The sequence below is a fragment of the Sciurus vulgaris genome (assembly GCF_902686455.1).
Source record: "Sciurus vulgaris genome assembly, chromosome: 3".
NCBI lineage: Eukaryota > Metazoa > Chordata > Mammalia > Rodentia > Sciuridae > Sciurus > Sciurus vulgaris.
In genome coordinates, this window is record NC_136463.1 from 68,522,222 (window position 1) to 68,539,563 (window position 17,342).

Genomic DNA, 17,342 nt, shown 5'->3' on the forward strand with positions numbered 1-17,342 from the left:
CTGAAAGATACACGGCCAATATATTCATTTGAGAGAGTAAAAAATAACTGTACACAAACTAAAATATTCACCATATTCTCACCATAGGCACCTCTAGTACCTCAAGCTAATCCTTTACTGATAATATAGAAAGATGGCAATTCTGGATTTACAAAGATTAAGGACCAGGCCTCAGACTGTAACAATATCCTTAAGGTATCTCACTGTGTGAGGCCTGAACAGACAGTTGGATCCCTTGATTAGTTTATCTCTACTTAGAAAAAGCAAAAAAGCTCACATAGAAATAGGGCTAGTGATGAAAAACAATGGAAAATAAAATCCAAAAATGAATACACAAGAATTTAGTTTTTTCTTAATTATTTTTAGAGATGATAACCTAATTATTAACCACCAAAGATAAAAATAAATCCATGAGGACACTGTTCTTTTCTCTGACCACAGTATACAGTATATAGAAGTACCTCTGATGCCCCAAAAATATTTACTGAGTAAATAAATAAATGAACATTTCAGGAGCGTGGGAGTTAATTACTCTGGTATTTACATCTTAGTACCAAGCATTCCAGGGAGCTAGAAAGAACTCTTCTTAATGATTTCAAAATCAGGATAGAGTGGCTGTAAACACGATCTGATTTCCTGAAGACAGTCAACATCTCTCTTGCCTTTAACTTATTCAAACAATAAAAGCTAGAGACAACCCTTGCCTTTCTACACAGAACTTCCTTTTCTTTGAAAACAGAGAGGAAGGTCTAAACTTAACCAAAGAGAAGAAACTGCTACATGTTGACAATTGATTTATGGGGTTTTTGTTGTTGTTGTTGTTTTAGTACTAAAGATTGAACCCAGGGGCACTTAACCACTAAGCCACATCCCCAACCCTTTTTTAATGTTTTATTTAGAGACCGGGTCTCACTAAGTTGCTCAGGGCCTTGCTAAACTGCTGAGACTGGATCTGAACTTGCCACTGGGATTACAGGTGTACACCACCACACCTGGCTTGATGGTTGTTTTTGACAGAATAATTTAACAGATTTTTATTCTTTCTTCTAGACTTTCATACACATGATTTCTTTTTCTTTGGTACTGGGGATGTGCCACTGAGCTACATCCCCAGTCCTTTTTATTTTTTTGTTTTGAGAACAGGGTCTTGCTAAATTGCTTAGGGCCTTGCTAAATTGCTGAGCCTGGTCTTGAACTCAAGATCCTCCTGCCTCAACCTACCAACTTGCCGGGATTAGAGAGTGCACCACCACATCTGGCACATGATTTCTAAATGTGAGACAAATTTCACGAGACTTTTAAAGGGCAAGAAACAGAAGTAAAGATAAAAGATATGACAAGAGTTCCTGAAAAGGTTAAACGAATCTTAAAACAAAATGAGTTATCATGTGATTCAGTAATTTGTTGATATAGTCTAAAAAAAGCAAACCCATAGCTGGGTGCCATGGTGCCTGCCTGTAATCCTAGCTACTAGGGAGACTGAGGCAGGACCCCAAATTCAAGGCAAGACTGGGCAATTTAGTGAGATACCATCTCAAAATAAAAAATAAAAAGTCTGTGATGTAGAGTGCCCCTGGGTTCAAACCCCAGGACCACACACATACCAAAAGAAAAAAAAAAGAAGAAGAAGAAGAAAAGAAAAGGGTAAAAACACACCAGGGATGGTGGTACAAGCCTGTAGCCCCAGTTACTAGAAAAGTTGAGACAGGATTGCAAATTTCAGAACAGCCTGGACAGCTTAGCCAGACCATGTCTCAAAATTAAAACAAAAAAGAGCAGAGCCCTGCATGGTGTCTGTCTGGAGGCTAAGGCAGAAGGATCACAAGTTCAAGTTCAAAGACAGCTTCATCAAATTAGCAAGGCCCTAAGCAACTTAGCAAGACCCTGTCTCTAAATAAATATATAAATAAACAAATCATCGTGATATATATTGTACATACCATATTCTATTTATATGAAATGTCCAGAACAGGCAAATCTATAGAGACAGAAAATAGTCTAGTGATTGACAGGGGCTAGTAAGAATGACAACTAAGGGGTAAGGAATTTTTCTGGGGGGTGATTCTGGAATTAATCAATGATAATGACTGAATAACTTTGTAAATACACCAAAAACCACTGCATTGAATGCTTTAAAACATGAATTTTATGGTATGTGAATTATATCTCAATTGAAAAATATCAGGGACTGGGGGCATAGCTCAGTATAGAGTGCTTGCCTCACATGCACAAGCCTCTGGGTTTGATCCCTAGTAACACACACACACACACACACACACACATACACAAATCATATGCCAAAAGTAAATAAAATCAGCAATTAAAAACTAAAACTATATATGAAGGATAACATCCCTTCCTTTTTGATCTTCTCATTTTTTCCCCATGCAAAAGAGCTTTGGCTAAAAAGCTTTTATATAGTTATTTTATGTAGTTATTCTGAAAATGACTGGGACTTTAAAAATATCCTAACCACCAAATAAAACCAGCTGCTTATTTTGATAATATTTTGGTAACATAGACCTTAAAACACAAGTTAACAGTGGACTTATTCTTCAAACCCAAAGACACACAATCTAATAGAATTGGCCTTTGTAACTGGCACTGGCACAAAACACATTCCAGTTGACAAAAGAGAACTACATTATTACTTAGTCTAGTCAGAAGGCGATGTCATCAGAAATCTGTAATGGATGCTCCTTTAGTTTTTTTCTGTTCCAGGCCCAAAACAATGGCCTTCAAAACAAAACAGAACAAAAAGAAAAACCATACTAAACTACACTAAATTATAGGAAAGTATGCCCTCTATTTAAATTATTGGATATAAAATTTAAAATAATATCCTTTTGGAAATTGGATACTAAACAACGTAGGATGGAGTGACACTAATTTTTTTTAATGCATTTTGTATCACATGAGAAATTACTAAGTACCACTCCCAGGTGCTCATTCCTTTAGTGTCAACTCTACTGATAGTTAATTAATACTGTTAAACAATAGTTATGCTCATACATATTCTAACTGGCTGACACATTAGTGGTATATTAAGAGGCACTTTAATATCTTTTAACAATGTCCTCCAATTAGAACCTTTACATCAAAATAGCAGAAGGAATAATGCAGATGTTTTCAAAGAGAAATCCAGACACATGCGTTGGAATGCTATGAAAAAGTATTCACCAAACCAAGATAATCATACCTAGATTCTATTCTGTTTTGCTACTAAAATGAAAATGATGTCTGGCCTACCCCAGCTCCATAAGGACTTTAAAATACATAAAGCTCAAAGTATGTTGGGTATTCTTAGTAATGACAATATCCAAAGGCCCTACGACAACACTCTTCTAACATTTTCAGATTTGTTGCCCCAAAGGTGTTACTAGCTTGACAATATCTATTAATAACAAATGAGACCTAGAGAAATTCAGATGGAATCCCACTCATTCAAATTGCATTTATAAAGCACTTAGGTTAACAGCGAACCAAGGAATATTTGTCCTATCACACATAAACAGTAGGTTATATCTTTCTCTGTGCACGTTTGAGGGTGTAGAGAAACCATGCAGATTTCCAACAACTTTGATAACCTTTTCCCCATGGAACAGATAATTGAACCTCTTGAATGTATATTTAGCTTCTCCTTTGAGCACTCCTCTCTTTAAATGTTTTTCCCTTCACCTTTGTATATAAACCCTCCCTCAAGAATCTCATTTTCCTTCTTCTGTTCTTCCGATTAACCTTCACCTTAAATTCTAAACTATTTAGGTTACTCTGATTTCTAAAACATGAACTCAAGATCATATGAGGCATTCAAACACTAATCCCATTCATTTAGTGTTAACCCTACTGCTTCTCAACCCCTACCTCTCCCCTTTCATTCAGTCCTCTCCTTCCAATACCCATTTTGTCTCCTCCCCTTTTAGCTCTCATCAGGTCATCACTGTCCCATTTTTTCCCCAGGCTCTCTAAAATTGATCTCCTCCACAGTTTTCCCAAATAATCCCAACTCCCCTGACTCTCTTTAGTCATCACCACCCACTGTGATCCCTCGGATTTTGCTGCGGTCCCTCACTCTCCCAACCTCGGAAGCCAATCCTATTCCCATCGCTGCCCCTCACGGTTTAGGGAACACTCCTCACACTTTCGTTCGTCCCCCAAACTTGCCTTCCCCTAAGACTTCCCCAGCCCCCAGCGCCCCACTCTCAGACCCTACCAGGTCTGTCCATCTTTAGAGCTCTTTCCCTCTTTCTCCAGTTTTCGGACACTCCCACCGTCGGAACCCTAACCCACTGCTGTGCACCCCTAGACCTCCCAGGCCCACAGCGCCCCTTAGGGTGCGGCCCTCCGACCTGCCTCTGCGCCTCCCGCAGCCCCTGCAGCCGGTGGCCCAGCTCTCGCCGGTAGCTCTGCGCCGCCTCCACGTTCTCGCGGGCTTCCTGCAGCAGCAGCTCCGGCTCCAGTTCCATGGTCCCTCTCATGGAGCCGCGCGGCAGGCGGCTGAGGGAGCAGGTTCCCGAGTGTGCCCCGCGCCGGCTTGAGGCCCGGCGCCGCCCCGCGCAGACGGAAGCGCCACCACGCCACGCCCTGCCACTCCAGGCCACGCCCCTAGCCTACCTTGATTGACAGCGGCGCGGCGGTGCCTCGGACTTGCGGCCTACGGGTCCCAGCAACTCCTACCTTGTGACTTTGTGGCCTCGGCCCTGCGCCGGCGCAACGCGGTTTCTTCGACCTTCCTCAGGAAACGTTTGGAGGCACGGCAAGACTAATAAGAGCGTTGTGCGGTGCTATCCACATCTTATCTCATTCTTGTATCACTTACAGCTTTTATCTTCACTGGACGCAGGAGGAAGCTGAGGGACCGAGAAGGGAATTATCTTTCCCAAGCTCAGTGTTTGAGAACAGATGGGACGCCAGAGTCTTGGCCCTTAAATCGTCGCTGTTCTACCGCCCTGGTAAATGAGACTCCTAGCCACGACAGGCATTTTTGGAGGTTACTCTAACCCAGACACCACCGCCTAGAAGCTCATAATCTAGGAAGGGAACCAAGAGAGGCCAAAGTGATGACCTGCAATACAGTAATCCTGGCGAAAGTCTAAGAAGGGTGTTGACAGTATTTTTCTGTAAGGGTCAAGTAATAAATATTTTGGGCTTGTCGGACCAGTACGTCTCCGTTGCAATGTAGTAAGTAAATGGGTGTGATCATGTGCAATAAAATCTTATGAGCCCAGCACGGTGGGGTGGCCTGTACATATAGTTCCAGCTGCTGGGACAATAAGGCGGGAGGATCATTTGAGTCCAGGAGTTCAAGGCCAGCCTCGGCAACATAATGAGATCCAGTCTCTGAAAAAAAAACAAAAAACAAGGACACTGAAATTTGAATATTACTTAATTTCCACAAGTCACAAAATAATTTTTACAGTCTCCCCCAACTATTTAAAAAGGTAAAGATGATTCTTTAAAAAGCCATCCAAAAATAGGCTGTAGGTTGAATTTGGCCCCAGCCCCTAGTGTGGTGACTGCTAATCAAGAATGTCAGAGCTGAAAGTTGCCTCATCCAGGATTCCCCAAATCGAGATAATTGCAATCTTGCCTTGTTTCTCTTAGATTTTTTTGGTTTTTTGTTTTGGGTTTTTTTTTGTTTTGTTTTGTTTTGTTTTGTTTTGTTTTGTTTTGTTTTGTTTTGTTTTGTACTAGGGATTGAACCCAGGGATGCTTAACTACAAAGCAACATCTCCAGCTCTTTTATTTATTTATTTATTTACTTATTTAAATTTTTAATTTTTTAATATTGAGATGGGGTCTCATTCAATTGCTCAGGGACTCCCTAAATTACTGAGGCTGACTTTGAATTTGTAATCCTCCTGCCTGGGAATACAGGCATGCCCATCCCTCCCAGCTAAAACTGCTTTCTTAAACCTTTGTGCCTCTTCTGACATATCCTGAAATTCCTTTCTGTTGTGTAAGTCAAGAACCTGTCAGGGTTGTGTTGAGATCCCCTTCTCCCTTCTTGGAACTTCTTCAGACCTCACCTCATAGGAGTGACAGTATTATGGTATTTGAAAAGCTAGGAGTGTTGGTGCACATCTGTAGGCCAGCGACTTGGGAGGCTGAGGCAGGATCACAAGTTCAAAGCCAGTCAGCAATTTAGTGAGGCCCTAAGCAATTTAAGGAGACCATGTCTCAAAATAAAAAATGAAAAGGGCTGGGGAAACTCCCTTGGGTTCAATCTCAGGTACCAAAAGAAAAAGAAAATAGCAATTGATAGGGGCTGGGGAGATAGCTCAGTCAGTAGAGTGCTTGCCTTGCTAAGCCCAAGGCTCTGGGTTTGATCCCCAGCACCAGGGAGGAGGAAAAAAAAAAAAAAGTAATTGATAGAAGTAGCTGCCTCCATATAGGCCTGAGGTATGAAACAGAATCAGATTTTTTTTTTTTTACAGTAAGTTTTGTTATGTTCTTTGACATTTTAAACCAAGTACTGGCATTACTTGGATACATATAAAAGTTAATAATAACAATTTGTAGGAGCTTGCTTCTGACCCAACCTTGCTTGGGGTCCTACCTTGGAGCTCTCTCAATGAAGTTCCAGGCCAAGAGGGAAGGAAAAAAAAAAAGAAAAGATTAATTAATAGTTTAAAATAGTTTACATAACCCTGTTCTTAAGTACCATGCTGTTAAAACTATGTACCTAAACAATAAACATGTTTATTTATATAATTGCAATTTTTAGGTTAAAAAAAAGAAAAAGAATCCATGAAAATATTGCTGATGATGCGTAAAATTACCGTCACAAGAAACCAGCGAACTATTGATACCCTACAGGAACTGACAACATGCCCAACGAGTCGATGACTTTGTGTTTGTCTGCCGCTCCCAAGGATGAAATTCATGAGAAAATGCCTTCGAGTCCAGTTAGAGGTATAAAAATCTAGGACCCAAGTGGGTGAATCTCCAGGTAGGACGTTGCCAAAATATTAGCATTTTAGTCTGTAATCAATTTACATTTAGGAATGTAGTGATTCCTTTTTCATTTTTAATAAAAGGTCTAGCTTAGAGTCTAAGTTTTAATTCTGCCATTAACAGACTAGGTGATCATAGTCAAGTAATTAGTTTTTAATGGTAACACTGTGTTACAGGACAAGAGAAATCTGAATATCCAAAATCCCGGCTAATGTTAAATTAATGCAATTGGCTCCGTCTTCTTCAGGTTCTTCGCGAGAAGTATTTTGGCCCTCCTGGCGCACCATCCGCTTGGGCTCCCGAAGCAGTCGTAAACTCCGCCCCCTGCGCCCAGGACGGCGCGAAAACCCAATTGACAAGAACTCCCGCCGAAGCCCCGCGGTCCGATCTGTGTTCTGTCCGCTGTCGGCACCAGCCCTCCGGTCCCAAGCACTCAGCCTGGAACTGCCGCCTCAGGGACACCGTGCACTGCCGGTCGCGTCCCAGGACCCTCGCTACCCGCGTTTTCTCACCGCCTCTTTCCGCGTTTGTCTCGACGGTTCTGGGCCCAGCCTCCGCGCCCGCTTCGGGCAGGTGGGCGCGGTGGGGCCTAGGACGGACCCGGCAGCCCAACAATTCGCTCCTACCGAAACCGGCCACCTCCATGGCCTCCAGGCAGGCTGAGCCGGACCGCGTAAGGTCCTAGGAGCTGGGATTCTGGGAGGCAGGGAGCATGGTGGGGGTCCTGGCCATGGCGGCTGCAGCTGCTCCCCCTCCGATGAAGGACTACGAGATTGAGGTGAGGTCAAGTTTCTGTCAAATTCTTTCCTTCATCTGTTGGAGATTGTGGAGTAGGTGTGGGTGGAGGGTGTTTCCTAGTTTGCATCTGGGATGGCAAAGGAGGGCCATGGTAAGGACCCACAGTTAGAACTTTGTGTGGGACAGTTGCCAACATATGTCGTTTCATTAGTGTCGTAGTAAATAACAAACATTGAGATTGTGAGATGTTTGAGGGTCACTGCAAATCAGGATTTAAGAAACCATAGCCAATTCCCAGATCCCGAAATGTTGATGGAACTTGAAGTTTTAGACTTCTGACATGTCATGGGAGGATCCCAGGGTCAGATTCTTAGTTCGTGATCTGGAATCATAGGACTTAAACTTAGAAAAAAATCTTTAAATTCAAGTAGTCAGTACATCTATCTACCTCTTCTCGTAGTTCCATTTAGAATGTCACTACTGGAATCAAACAAGGTACTTAATAAAAAAAAAAAAAAAAAAATCAATTTCTTAAGGCTCCAGAGCTTTCTATACTGGGGTTAGGAGCCCTAACTCAGCATGCTGATGTTCTCATGGACTACCAGGTTTCAGTGAAATACATTATGCTGTGAAGTAGAGGATTAGCATTTTCAAGTGTATAGTTGTTATATATTTACACTTTTTCATCTCATACCAGCATTTTTTTTTTTTTTTTTTTTTTTTGTGGTGCTGGGGATCAAACCCAGGGCCTGTGCTTGCAAGGCAAGCACTCTACCGACTGAGCTATCTCCCTAGCCCCTCATACCAGCATTCTAATTCATGTATCTTGGTGTCCTTGAAGTGAGCTAGGACTTAACAAAAATTAACTTTATTAAGTCTTGTTAAGTCCTAGCTCACAGTTCACTCCACTGAGTCACTCTTTTAGAATCAAGTAATATCTATTTGATAATAATTGTTATACTCATATTTGCTAAATCAAGTGAATTACTCAGTTTGTCTCAGGTGTGAAGGACTTCTGGCATTGAATTACACAATTCTTAATTTTCTATGTTCATTCCTATTATTCTTTTGCTTAATAGTTTCTGCTTTTGGTACTCTGCTTAGAAAGCCTATTTCATAATAATGATACTTGTGGTTAGTATTGTAAGGTAAAGGTCTTTTTACACTATTTTGCTTAATATCACACCTGTGATGAGGTATTATCTGTATTCTACAAATGAAGGAAGGTTAAGAAGTAATTGAAAGTAGGTTAGGGGCTGGGGAGATAGCTCAGTTGGTAGAGTGCTTGCCTTGCAAGCACAGGGTCCTGGGTTCGATCCCTAGCACCACAAAAAAAAAAAAAAAAAAAAAAAAAAAAGTAGGTTAAAGTAAGTTCAAAAATTAGTGTGTGTAAGGGGGGTACTGGGGATTGAATCTATGGCCTGCCCATACTACATAAGTGCTCTGCCACAGAGCTACATCCCAAGCCCTTTTTATTTTTTATTTTGAGACAGGATCTCCTTAAATTGCTCAGGCGGCCTCAAATTTGTGGACCTTCTGCTTTAGCCTCCCAAGTAGAGAATTTATAGACATATGCCACAAAACCCAGTTCCATCTTAAATTAAATAAATAAAAAGTTATAAGTGATTTGCTTAAGTTTTCCTACCAGTTGATCAGGGCCAGCACTTGAACTTAGATCTTCTCAACTCCAGAGCCTAGTGGATAGAGCCTCTGATACCATCTCAAAGTTACATAAATAATAATAATACCTCATTTTTCTAATACATTTAGTTTCATTTTAACATGTATAATTTAATGTGTCTTTAATTTATTTTGCCTCATATTTATCCAAATATTGAGAAATTTGTCTTAATATAGTTCATTAACTATTACTGTTGTTACCACATACAAGTTCTTTTTTTTTTAATTTTTTTTAGTTGTAAATGGACACAATATCTTTATTCATTAATTTTTTTTTTAAATGTGATGCTGAAGATCAAACTCAGTGCCTCACATGTGTGAGGCAAGCACTCTGCCACTGAGCCCTACAAGTTCTTAAATATGAACTTAAGTTTGTTTCTGTCTTTTTTTTTTGGGGTACCAGGGATCGAACTCAGGGGCACTTTAACACTGAGTCACATCCCCAGCTCTGTTGAGTTTTTATTATGAGACAAGGCCTGGCTAAGTTGCTTAGGGCCTCACTAAATTAGTAAGGCTGGCTTTGAACTTGCAGTCCTCCTGCCTCAGCTCCCTAGTCCCTGGGATTATAGGTGCCTGGCGGTTTCTGGTTTTCTAATCCATTACATCAAGCTGCTTGCCTACTCATGCCTCAGAACTATGCTTTTAATTCTGAGGGCTTATAATACATTTAATTTTCTAGAAATTGAAATCCCCCATTTATTACTTACTTTTGAAAAATGTGTTTGTCGTTCTGGGAAATTTATTCTCACAAAATTAAAAGATGAATGGATGAATGGGAACATAGCTCAGTGGTAAAGTATTAAGTATTTGCTTAGCGATTTTAAGGCTGGGGGTTCAATCCTCAGTATTATAAAAAAAGAAAAAAAGATGCAATTTTTGTAACCAGTAAAATGAGATCTGTTTTCTATTATAAATGTTACTGATTTATTGATTTATTTATCTATTTATTTTCACCATTTTATTTGTGCATATGTAATTGATTAAAATCAATGAATTTCTAGGGCCGGTTCAGGTAACTAGCTTATCTACATCATTTATTTAGGTACCAGGGATTGAACCTAGGGGTGCTTAACCACTGGCCACATCCTCAGCCCCCCTTTTTTTTTTTTTTTAATTTTGAGACAGAGTCTCTCTAAATTACTTAGGGATTCTCTAAGTTGCTGAGGCTTCCTTTGAACTCATGATACTCCAGCCTCAGTCTCCCAAGCCACTGGGATAACCCATGTTTGCCACCACCACCCAATTTATCTACTTTAAAAGTTTGTCTAGACCTAAGGTATGCTGCAAACATAGTCTGGAGTAAAATGAGAAATGACATCTTTTCAAAGACAAGGCTTAGAAATTCTAATCTAAACTGAGCAGAGTGTGGTGTCACATGCCTATAATCCCAGAGACTCGTGAGACTGAGGCAGGATAATTCCAAGTTCCAGGCCAGCCTCAACAATTTAGTGAGGCCCTGAGCAACTTAACGACACCCTGCACCCTGTCTTACAATAAACTATAAAAGGCTAGAGATGGTGCTCAGTGGTTAAGCACTCTGGGTAAAAAAAAAAAAAAAAAGAAAGAAAGAAATTCTAATCCAGCAAGTTAAAATGTTTTTATTCTCTGATAGCAGGGTTGATTCATCCTGGCTACTTGGCCATAGGCATTAGATCAAGATAAAGAGCACAGATCACCAAACAAGACCAGTGATCCATCCTTGTTCATTTTCACAATTCAATCATCTATATTCAAAAGATAAACTTATAAATTCTTTGTAAATTACATGCTGACAAAAATTGGATCATTGCCATTGGTAAGCCAGCAGATGTAGGAGTCTGCTGTCACATGTCACATTCTAGATGCACTGAAAGCCTGTTCTTAGGCCATAGAGAGCAGTTATCAAGTCCCAATATATGTGATCCCCCACTTGCCCCTAGGAGGGCCTCAGACAGGCAGGTAAGCACTCTATGCTGAACTATATTTATATTCCCAGGCCCCTGATTTTTTTTTTTTTCCTCAGTCCTGGGAATTGAACCCAGGGACAGTCTACCACTGAGCTACCGCACTAGCCATTTTTTTTTTTTTTGAGACCATCTCTAAATTGCAGACTCACCTCAAACTTGCGATCCTCCTGTCTCAGCTTCTGAAGTATCTGGGATTACAGGCATGTGATATTATACCCGCTGAAAACCTTAATTTTTGATATCATAACCAGAAAATTTAATCAACTCCCAGAAGCAGAAAGGATTGATATTTATTGGACCAGATGGGGTGGTACTCACTTGTAATCCCAGCTACGTGGGAGACTGAGGCAGGAAGATAGCAAATTCAAGGCCAGCCTGGGCAATTTTAACAAGACCCTGCCTTAGAATAAAATTTCAAAAGGGCTGGTGATGTAGCTAAGTGGCAGAGCTTCTAACATGTGCAGGTTCCTGGGTTTACACACAAAAAATTAATTTTCCTTGATAATATCATCTGATTCATGATTTTCATCTTGAGCCTTATGCTCCCCTCATAACAGCCAGTGCCTCTCCAGATCTTCTTCAGCCACACCTAGGCTCACTATAACCTTAGCTCAGCTTACTTGGGTGCATCCATTATTGCTGACCATGAGTGACTAATATATGACTGACAAAAATATGACTATGCTTAGTATAATCACCTTGCTGTTGTGAGGGTAATAGCTAGTGCAGGAGATAGGGAGAAACTGTTTTAGTATCAAAACACTGGAATTGGGCTGGGGTTGTAACTCAGTGGTAGAGCACTTGCCCAGCACGTGTGAAGCACTGGGTTCAATTTTCAGCACCACATAAAAATAAATAAAGGTATTGTGTCCATCTATAACTAAAAAAAATTTTTAAAAAACCCATTGGACTTGTGGAAAGTGTTCTTTTGGTGATCTTTCAGTGTAATTTCTACTTGATTTGGTAAATTTTGGGATTCTGGGCTTATTCATTAAGTATTTACTTCTTAACTATAGTTAAGATAATGTGTTTATCTTAGTGGTGGGATTGAACCCAGAGTCTTACATGTGCTAGGCAAGTGTTCTACACTAAGCTACATTCCTAGCCCACGTGTTTATTTTTAAGTAAAAAGTAAAAGGGAATGCAGATACTGTATGGTCTCTACCATGTGTCAGACTTCACATATTTTTTATATATTTACTACAAATTCTGTAAGATGGGTATTGGTACCCAAAGGTTATAAATAGAGGTCAAGAAAAATTAATAATTTTTTATAAGTATAGTAGCCTTGGTTTTGTTTCAGTATAAACTTTTTATCCAAGTATGGTAGAGGTGTGTGTGCGCACAATTTGACATGATATTGAGATTTCAATGTAGATTTAATCTTAAAGCTCATTTTCTGCTAGGCACAGTGGTATACCCCTGTAAACCCAGTGGCTCAGAGGCCTAGGCAGGAGAATCATCAGTTCAAAGCCAGCCTTAGCAATTTAGTGAAGCCCTAAGCCTCTTAGCGGGATCCTGTCTCTAAATAAAATATAAACAGGGTTGGTAATGTGGCTCAGTAGTTGTGTGCCCCTGGGTTCAATCCCAAGTACCAAAAATAAAGCTTATTTTCTTTCTAATATGTCATATTTTGCATCTAAAGGAGCCCCCCCACCATCCAATTTCTTTCTTTCTTTCTTTTTCTTTTTTTTCTTTCGTGGTATTGGGGATTGAACCTAGGAACATAGACCACTGAGCTACGTCTCTAGCCCTTTTTGTCTTGAGACAGGGTCTTGCTAAATTGCCTAGACTGGCCTCTAATTTATGCTCCTCCTTCCTCAGTCTCCGTAGTAGGTGGGATTATAGTCATTTGCCACCATACCCAGTTTTGGTCCAATTTTTTTTTTTTTTTTCTTTCTTTCAGTGCTAGGATTTGAACCCAGGGGTGTTCTACCACTGGACTATACCCACTTTCCCACCTCCACCTTTTTTGGGGTGTATTCCTATATTCCTAGCCCATTTCATTTTTTATTTATGAGACAGGGTCTCGCTAAGTTACTTAGGGCCTCACTAAGTTGCTGAGGCTGGTCTTTAACTTGAGGTCCTCCTGCCTCAGCCTCCTGAGTTGTTGGGATTACAGGTATGTGACCCCTTTTTTAAATTTAATTTTATTATTATTGTTTTTTGTGGTACTGGAATTGGACCAAGGGTCACTTTACCAATGAGCTACATCTCCAGACTCTTTTTTTTTTTATTTTGAGATCATGTCTTGCTCAGTTGCTGAGGCTGGCCTTGAATTTACAATCCTCCTGCCTCAGCCTCCTGAGTGGCTGGGATTACAAGCAAATGCCACTGTGCCCACTTTTATTATTTTGTTTTGGGATGGGGGTCTTGTTAGGTTGCTAAGTCTGGCCTATGTTTTGTGATCCTTCCGTCTCAGCCTCCTGAGTAGCTGGGATTATAGGAGTACAACCACCATGCCCAGTCTTTGTATTTTTTTAATTGTTGAGGCACGGTCTTGCAAAATTGTCTAGGCTGACCTTGAATTTGCAAACCTCCTGCTTCAGCATCCTGTTTAACTGGAGTTACAGGCTACAGGCCTGTACTACCAAACCCCACTAATCCAATTTTTTTCTTTTCTTTTTTTTTTTTTTTTTTTTGGTACTGGGGATTGAACCCAGGGTGCTACATCACAGAGCTACATCGCCAGCCCTTTTTTGTTTTTTATTTTGAGACAGTGGCCTGCTATGTTGCCTACGGCCTCACTAAGTTGCTGAGCCTGACCTTGACCTTGAGATCCACGTACCTCTGCCTTCCCATTTGCTGGGCTATGACAGGGCATGTACCGCACACCTGGCTCTGATTTCTTCAAATGTTAGATCCATTTTTAAAAGTTACACTTTGTTTTATTTTGCTTTAAATAAGTACTCTCTTTTTCTTGTTTTAAATTGCTAGCCATGTAAAAAGCGACGGAAAGATGATGACCAATCTTCCTGCAAAACAATTACAAAATATTTATCACCAATAGGGAAGACTGGAGACAGAGTTTTCTCTCCACCAAAATCTAGTAATATAATGGATTATTTTAGAAAAACTTCACCCACAAATGAGAAGATACACTCAGTGAAAGAGTGTAAGATAAATTCACCTGCACCATTGCCCATTGACAATAGCAAAGACTGTAAAAATCCTTTTGGAGTGGTCTCAAATACAGAATTTAAGAAGAAAATAAAAAGGGTTAATTTATCTCATCAGCTAAATAGTATGAAAACTGAGAATGAATCTCCAATTGAAATTAATAGTGATGATAGCAAAGAAGACTGTATTTTAAATAATGATTTTGTGGAAAATAGTGCTTCTGTTTTACTTTACAATAAACATGTAGAGGTTCTTGTAGAAAGTATTCAAGATGTCAAAAACAAGTCAAAGGCTATGACATCCAAGAAAAATTCTAAGAAAGTGAATCCTAAACAAGGAATGACAAAAAGTGATTGCAAAAAGTTGAGAAAAAGGAAGCACAGAGATGTAATAGATCTATCTGAAAGTTTGCCCTTGGCAGAAGAACTAAATCTGCTTCAAAATAGTGGTAAAGATACTAAAGAGATAATACCTTCCCTAACTAATGAAATTGAGAGTACTACAAATGATGTAAACTCTAGTGATCATGTTACTGAAACTGCCCATTTAAATAATAGTATAATAACTGTCTCATATGAGGAATTTTTAAGAAGTCACAAGGAAAATAAAGTAGAACAGATACCAGACTCTACAATGTCAATTTATTTTCCTTCTGAAACTGTTGAGGAAATAGGCAAAAGTGATTATATAAGTGAATCAGAAAACTGTGAGATATCTCAGCAGGTATGCTTTAAAACAGTTACTGTTCTAGCACAAGTTCACCCCATTCCCCCAAAAAAGACAAAGAAAATACCCCCGATTTTCTTGAAACAAAAGCAGTTTGAGATGGAAAATAGTGTTTCCGATCCTGAGAATGAACAGACAATTCAGAAAAGAAAATCTAATGTTGTTATACAGGAGGAAGAATTAGAATTGGCTGTGTTGGAAGCTGGAGGTTCTGAAGCTGTGAAACCAAAATGCACCCTAGAAGAAAGACAGCAGTTTATGAAAGCATTTAGGCAGCCAGCATCAGATGCAATTAAAAATGGTGTCAAAAAGTCTTCAGATAAGCAGAAAGACTTCAATGAGAAATCTTTAAATGAAGAAGGAAGAGATAATAATTCTAAAAAAATCATGGAAAATCATAATATCCAAATGGTTTCAAATAATGGTAGCTTACAGTCACACACTGATATAGGAAGTTTTCCTAAAGAGAAAAGTAAAATGCTAAAGAAAAAGAGTAAGAAAACATTGAATACTGGGGCTACTCCAGGTGAAAACCTAGAAGAAAATAATCAAAAGAAAGAAACAACCCTTTCCTTAAGAGGTAAACAAAATCGGAATAGACTTAGAATGAGTTTGAGACACAAGAAATCAGAAATTTTCAAAAGCATTACATTGCGTAACAGTAAAAGTCTTGTTGGTGAAAGTATAGCAAGTGATGACCCTCTAATGATTTCTTCTCTGTGTGACAAGAATAAATCATCAAGAAAAAACAGCACATCAGTTAAAGATAAGGTTATAAGTCCTAAAGCTGAACCTGAAGACAGATCGGTAAATGTTTCCACACCTAAATCAACCAGGAGATCTATACGAAGTAGCAACACACCTACCACAGTAACCATTAGAGGTCCTGAGAATGAAGATGCACAAGACAATAATAGTCCTGTAAAGTTTTCTACTCCTAAAACAGCCAGTGTATCAGAAAAGCATAGCCTATACACAGCAGAGTTAATAACGGTACCATCTGATTCAGAGAGCCCTATTAGGTAAAGTTTTGTTTTTGTTCCAAAGTTCTAATATTCTGCATGTATTATTTGGGAAGGAAAATACTACATTTGTTGGAGGACATTATTATTTTTTATTATTTTTTAAAATTTATTTGGATCTGTCATCCCCTAGGGATGGAAATATATATATATATTATATATATCTCTATATATCTATATTATGTTTTTATATATATTATATTTATGTATATATATATATATAATTTTGTTGTCTCCTTTTTAGACAGTAGAATGTATTTTGATACTCCATGCATACATGGCATATAAATTCCCATTTTTGTGGTTGTACATGATGTGGAGTTACAGTGGTTGTATATTCATATATGAACAAAGGAAGGTTATATCTGATTCATTCTACTGTCTTTCCCATTCCCATCCCCTCTCTCTTTCCCACACTAGGGCATTATTTTTTCGGGAACACAGCTGATTTATAAGAAGGGGGAAAGAATTTCAAAATGCTTCTTGTTTTTCACATGTAATTTAAAATCAGTCAATTTCAGAAAAATTCTAGATGTACTTTAGATGAGTTTGGTTTTTTTTCTGGAGGTGGTACTGGGGATTGAACTCAGGGGTACTCAACCACTGTGCCACATCCCCAAACCTATTATGTATTTTATTTAGAGACAGGGTCTCACTGTATTAGCGCCTCACTGTTGCTGAGGCTAGCTTTGAACTCTCTATCCTCCTGTCTCAGCCTCCCAAATAGATGAGTTTTAAACTCTTATATATTACAGTTGATAATCCCTGGAAAACTATCTTTCAAATATGTGTTCTGTGCATTTAGCAAATGAGATTAAAAATAAATCACAGTGTTACTTCTTGAATAAACTGACCCATTTGTGAAGAAATATGTACTTGCATGCTGCTTCTGGCTAGTTTAAGAATGATCTAGAGGCTAATTTTTTGTAAGGCTTATTATTTTGTTTTGTTTTTTAGTACCCAAGGGCGCCTAACCACTGAGCTACATTCCCAACCCTTTTTAGTTTTATTTTTCATTTTGAAATAGGGTCTCTCGTTAAGTTGCTTAAGGCCTCATTAAGTTGCTGAGGCTGGTTTTGAACTTGCAATCCTTCTGCCTCAGCCTCAGGAGCCACTGAGAATAAGGGCAAGTGCCACCACTATTTCTGGATGA

General features: G+C 39.3%; 2 protein-coding genes across 6 annotated transcripts in view; one reads left to right on the forward strand and one right to left on the reverse strand.

Moving 5' to 3' along the window:
- Nucleotides 1–4,629, reverse strand: part of CRLF3 (cytokine receptor like factor 3) — a 46,729-nt gene extending 42,100 nt beyond the window's left edge. Inside the window, 1 exon segment of the mRNA XM_079130492.1 lies at nucleotides 4,350–4,629. Within this exon segment, the coding sequence (XP_078986618.1) occupies nucleotides 4,350–4,478 (129 nt within the window). The 5' untranslated portion in view covers nucleotides 4,479–4,629.
- A 49-nt stretch (nucleotides 4,630–4,678) lies between these two features.
- The window catches only part of ATAD5 (ATPase family AAA domain containing 5), a 59,771-nt gene continuing 47,107 nt past the window's right edge, over nucleotides 4,679–17,342 (forward strand). For 3 of the 5 annotated variants that reach the window (XM_079130419.1, XM_079130422.1, XM_079130423.1), the window contains exons 1-4: nucleotides 4,679–5,181; nucleotides 6,728–6,952; nucleotides 7,134–7,735; nucleotides 14,259–16,189. In XM_079130419.1, the coding sequence (XP_078986545.1) occupies nucleotides 7,670–7,735; nucleotides 14,259–16,189 (1,997 nt within the window). In that variant the 5' untranslated portion in view covers nucleotides 4,679–5,181; nucleotides 6,728–6,952; nucleotides 7,134–7,669. The remainder of the gene's footprint in view (nucleotides 5,182–6,727; nucleotides 6,953–7,133; nucleotides 7,736–14,258; nucleotides 16,190–17,342) is intronic. The other 2 variants (XM_079130420.1, XM_079130421.1) reach the window with 2 other exon arrangements.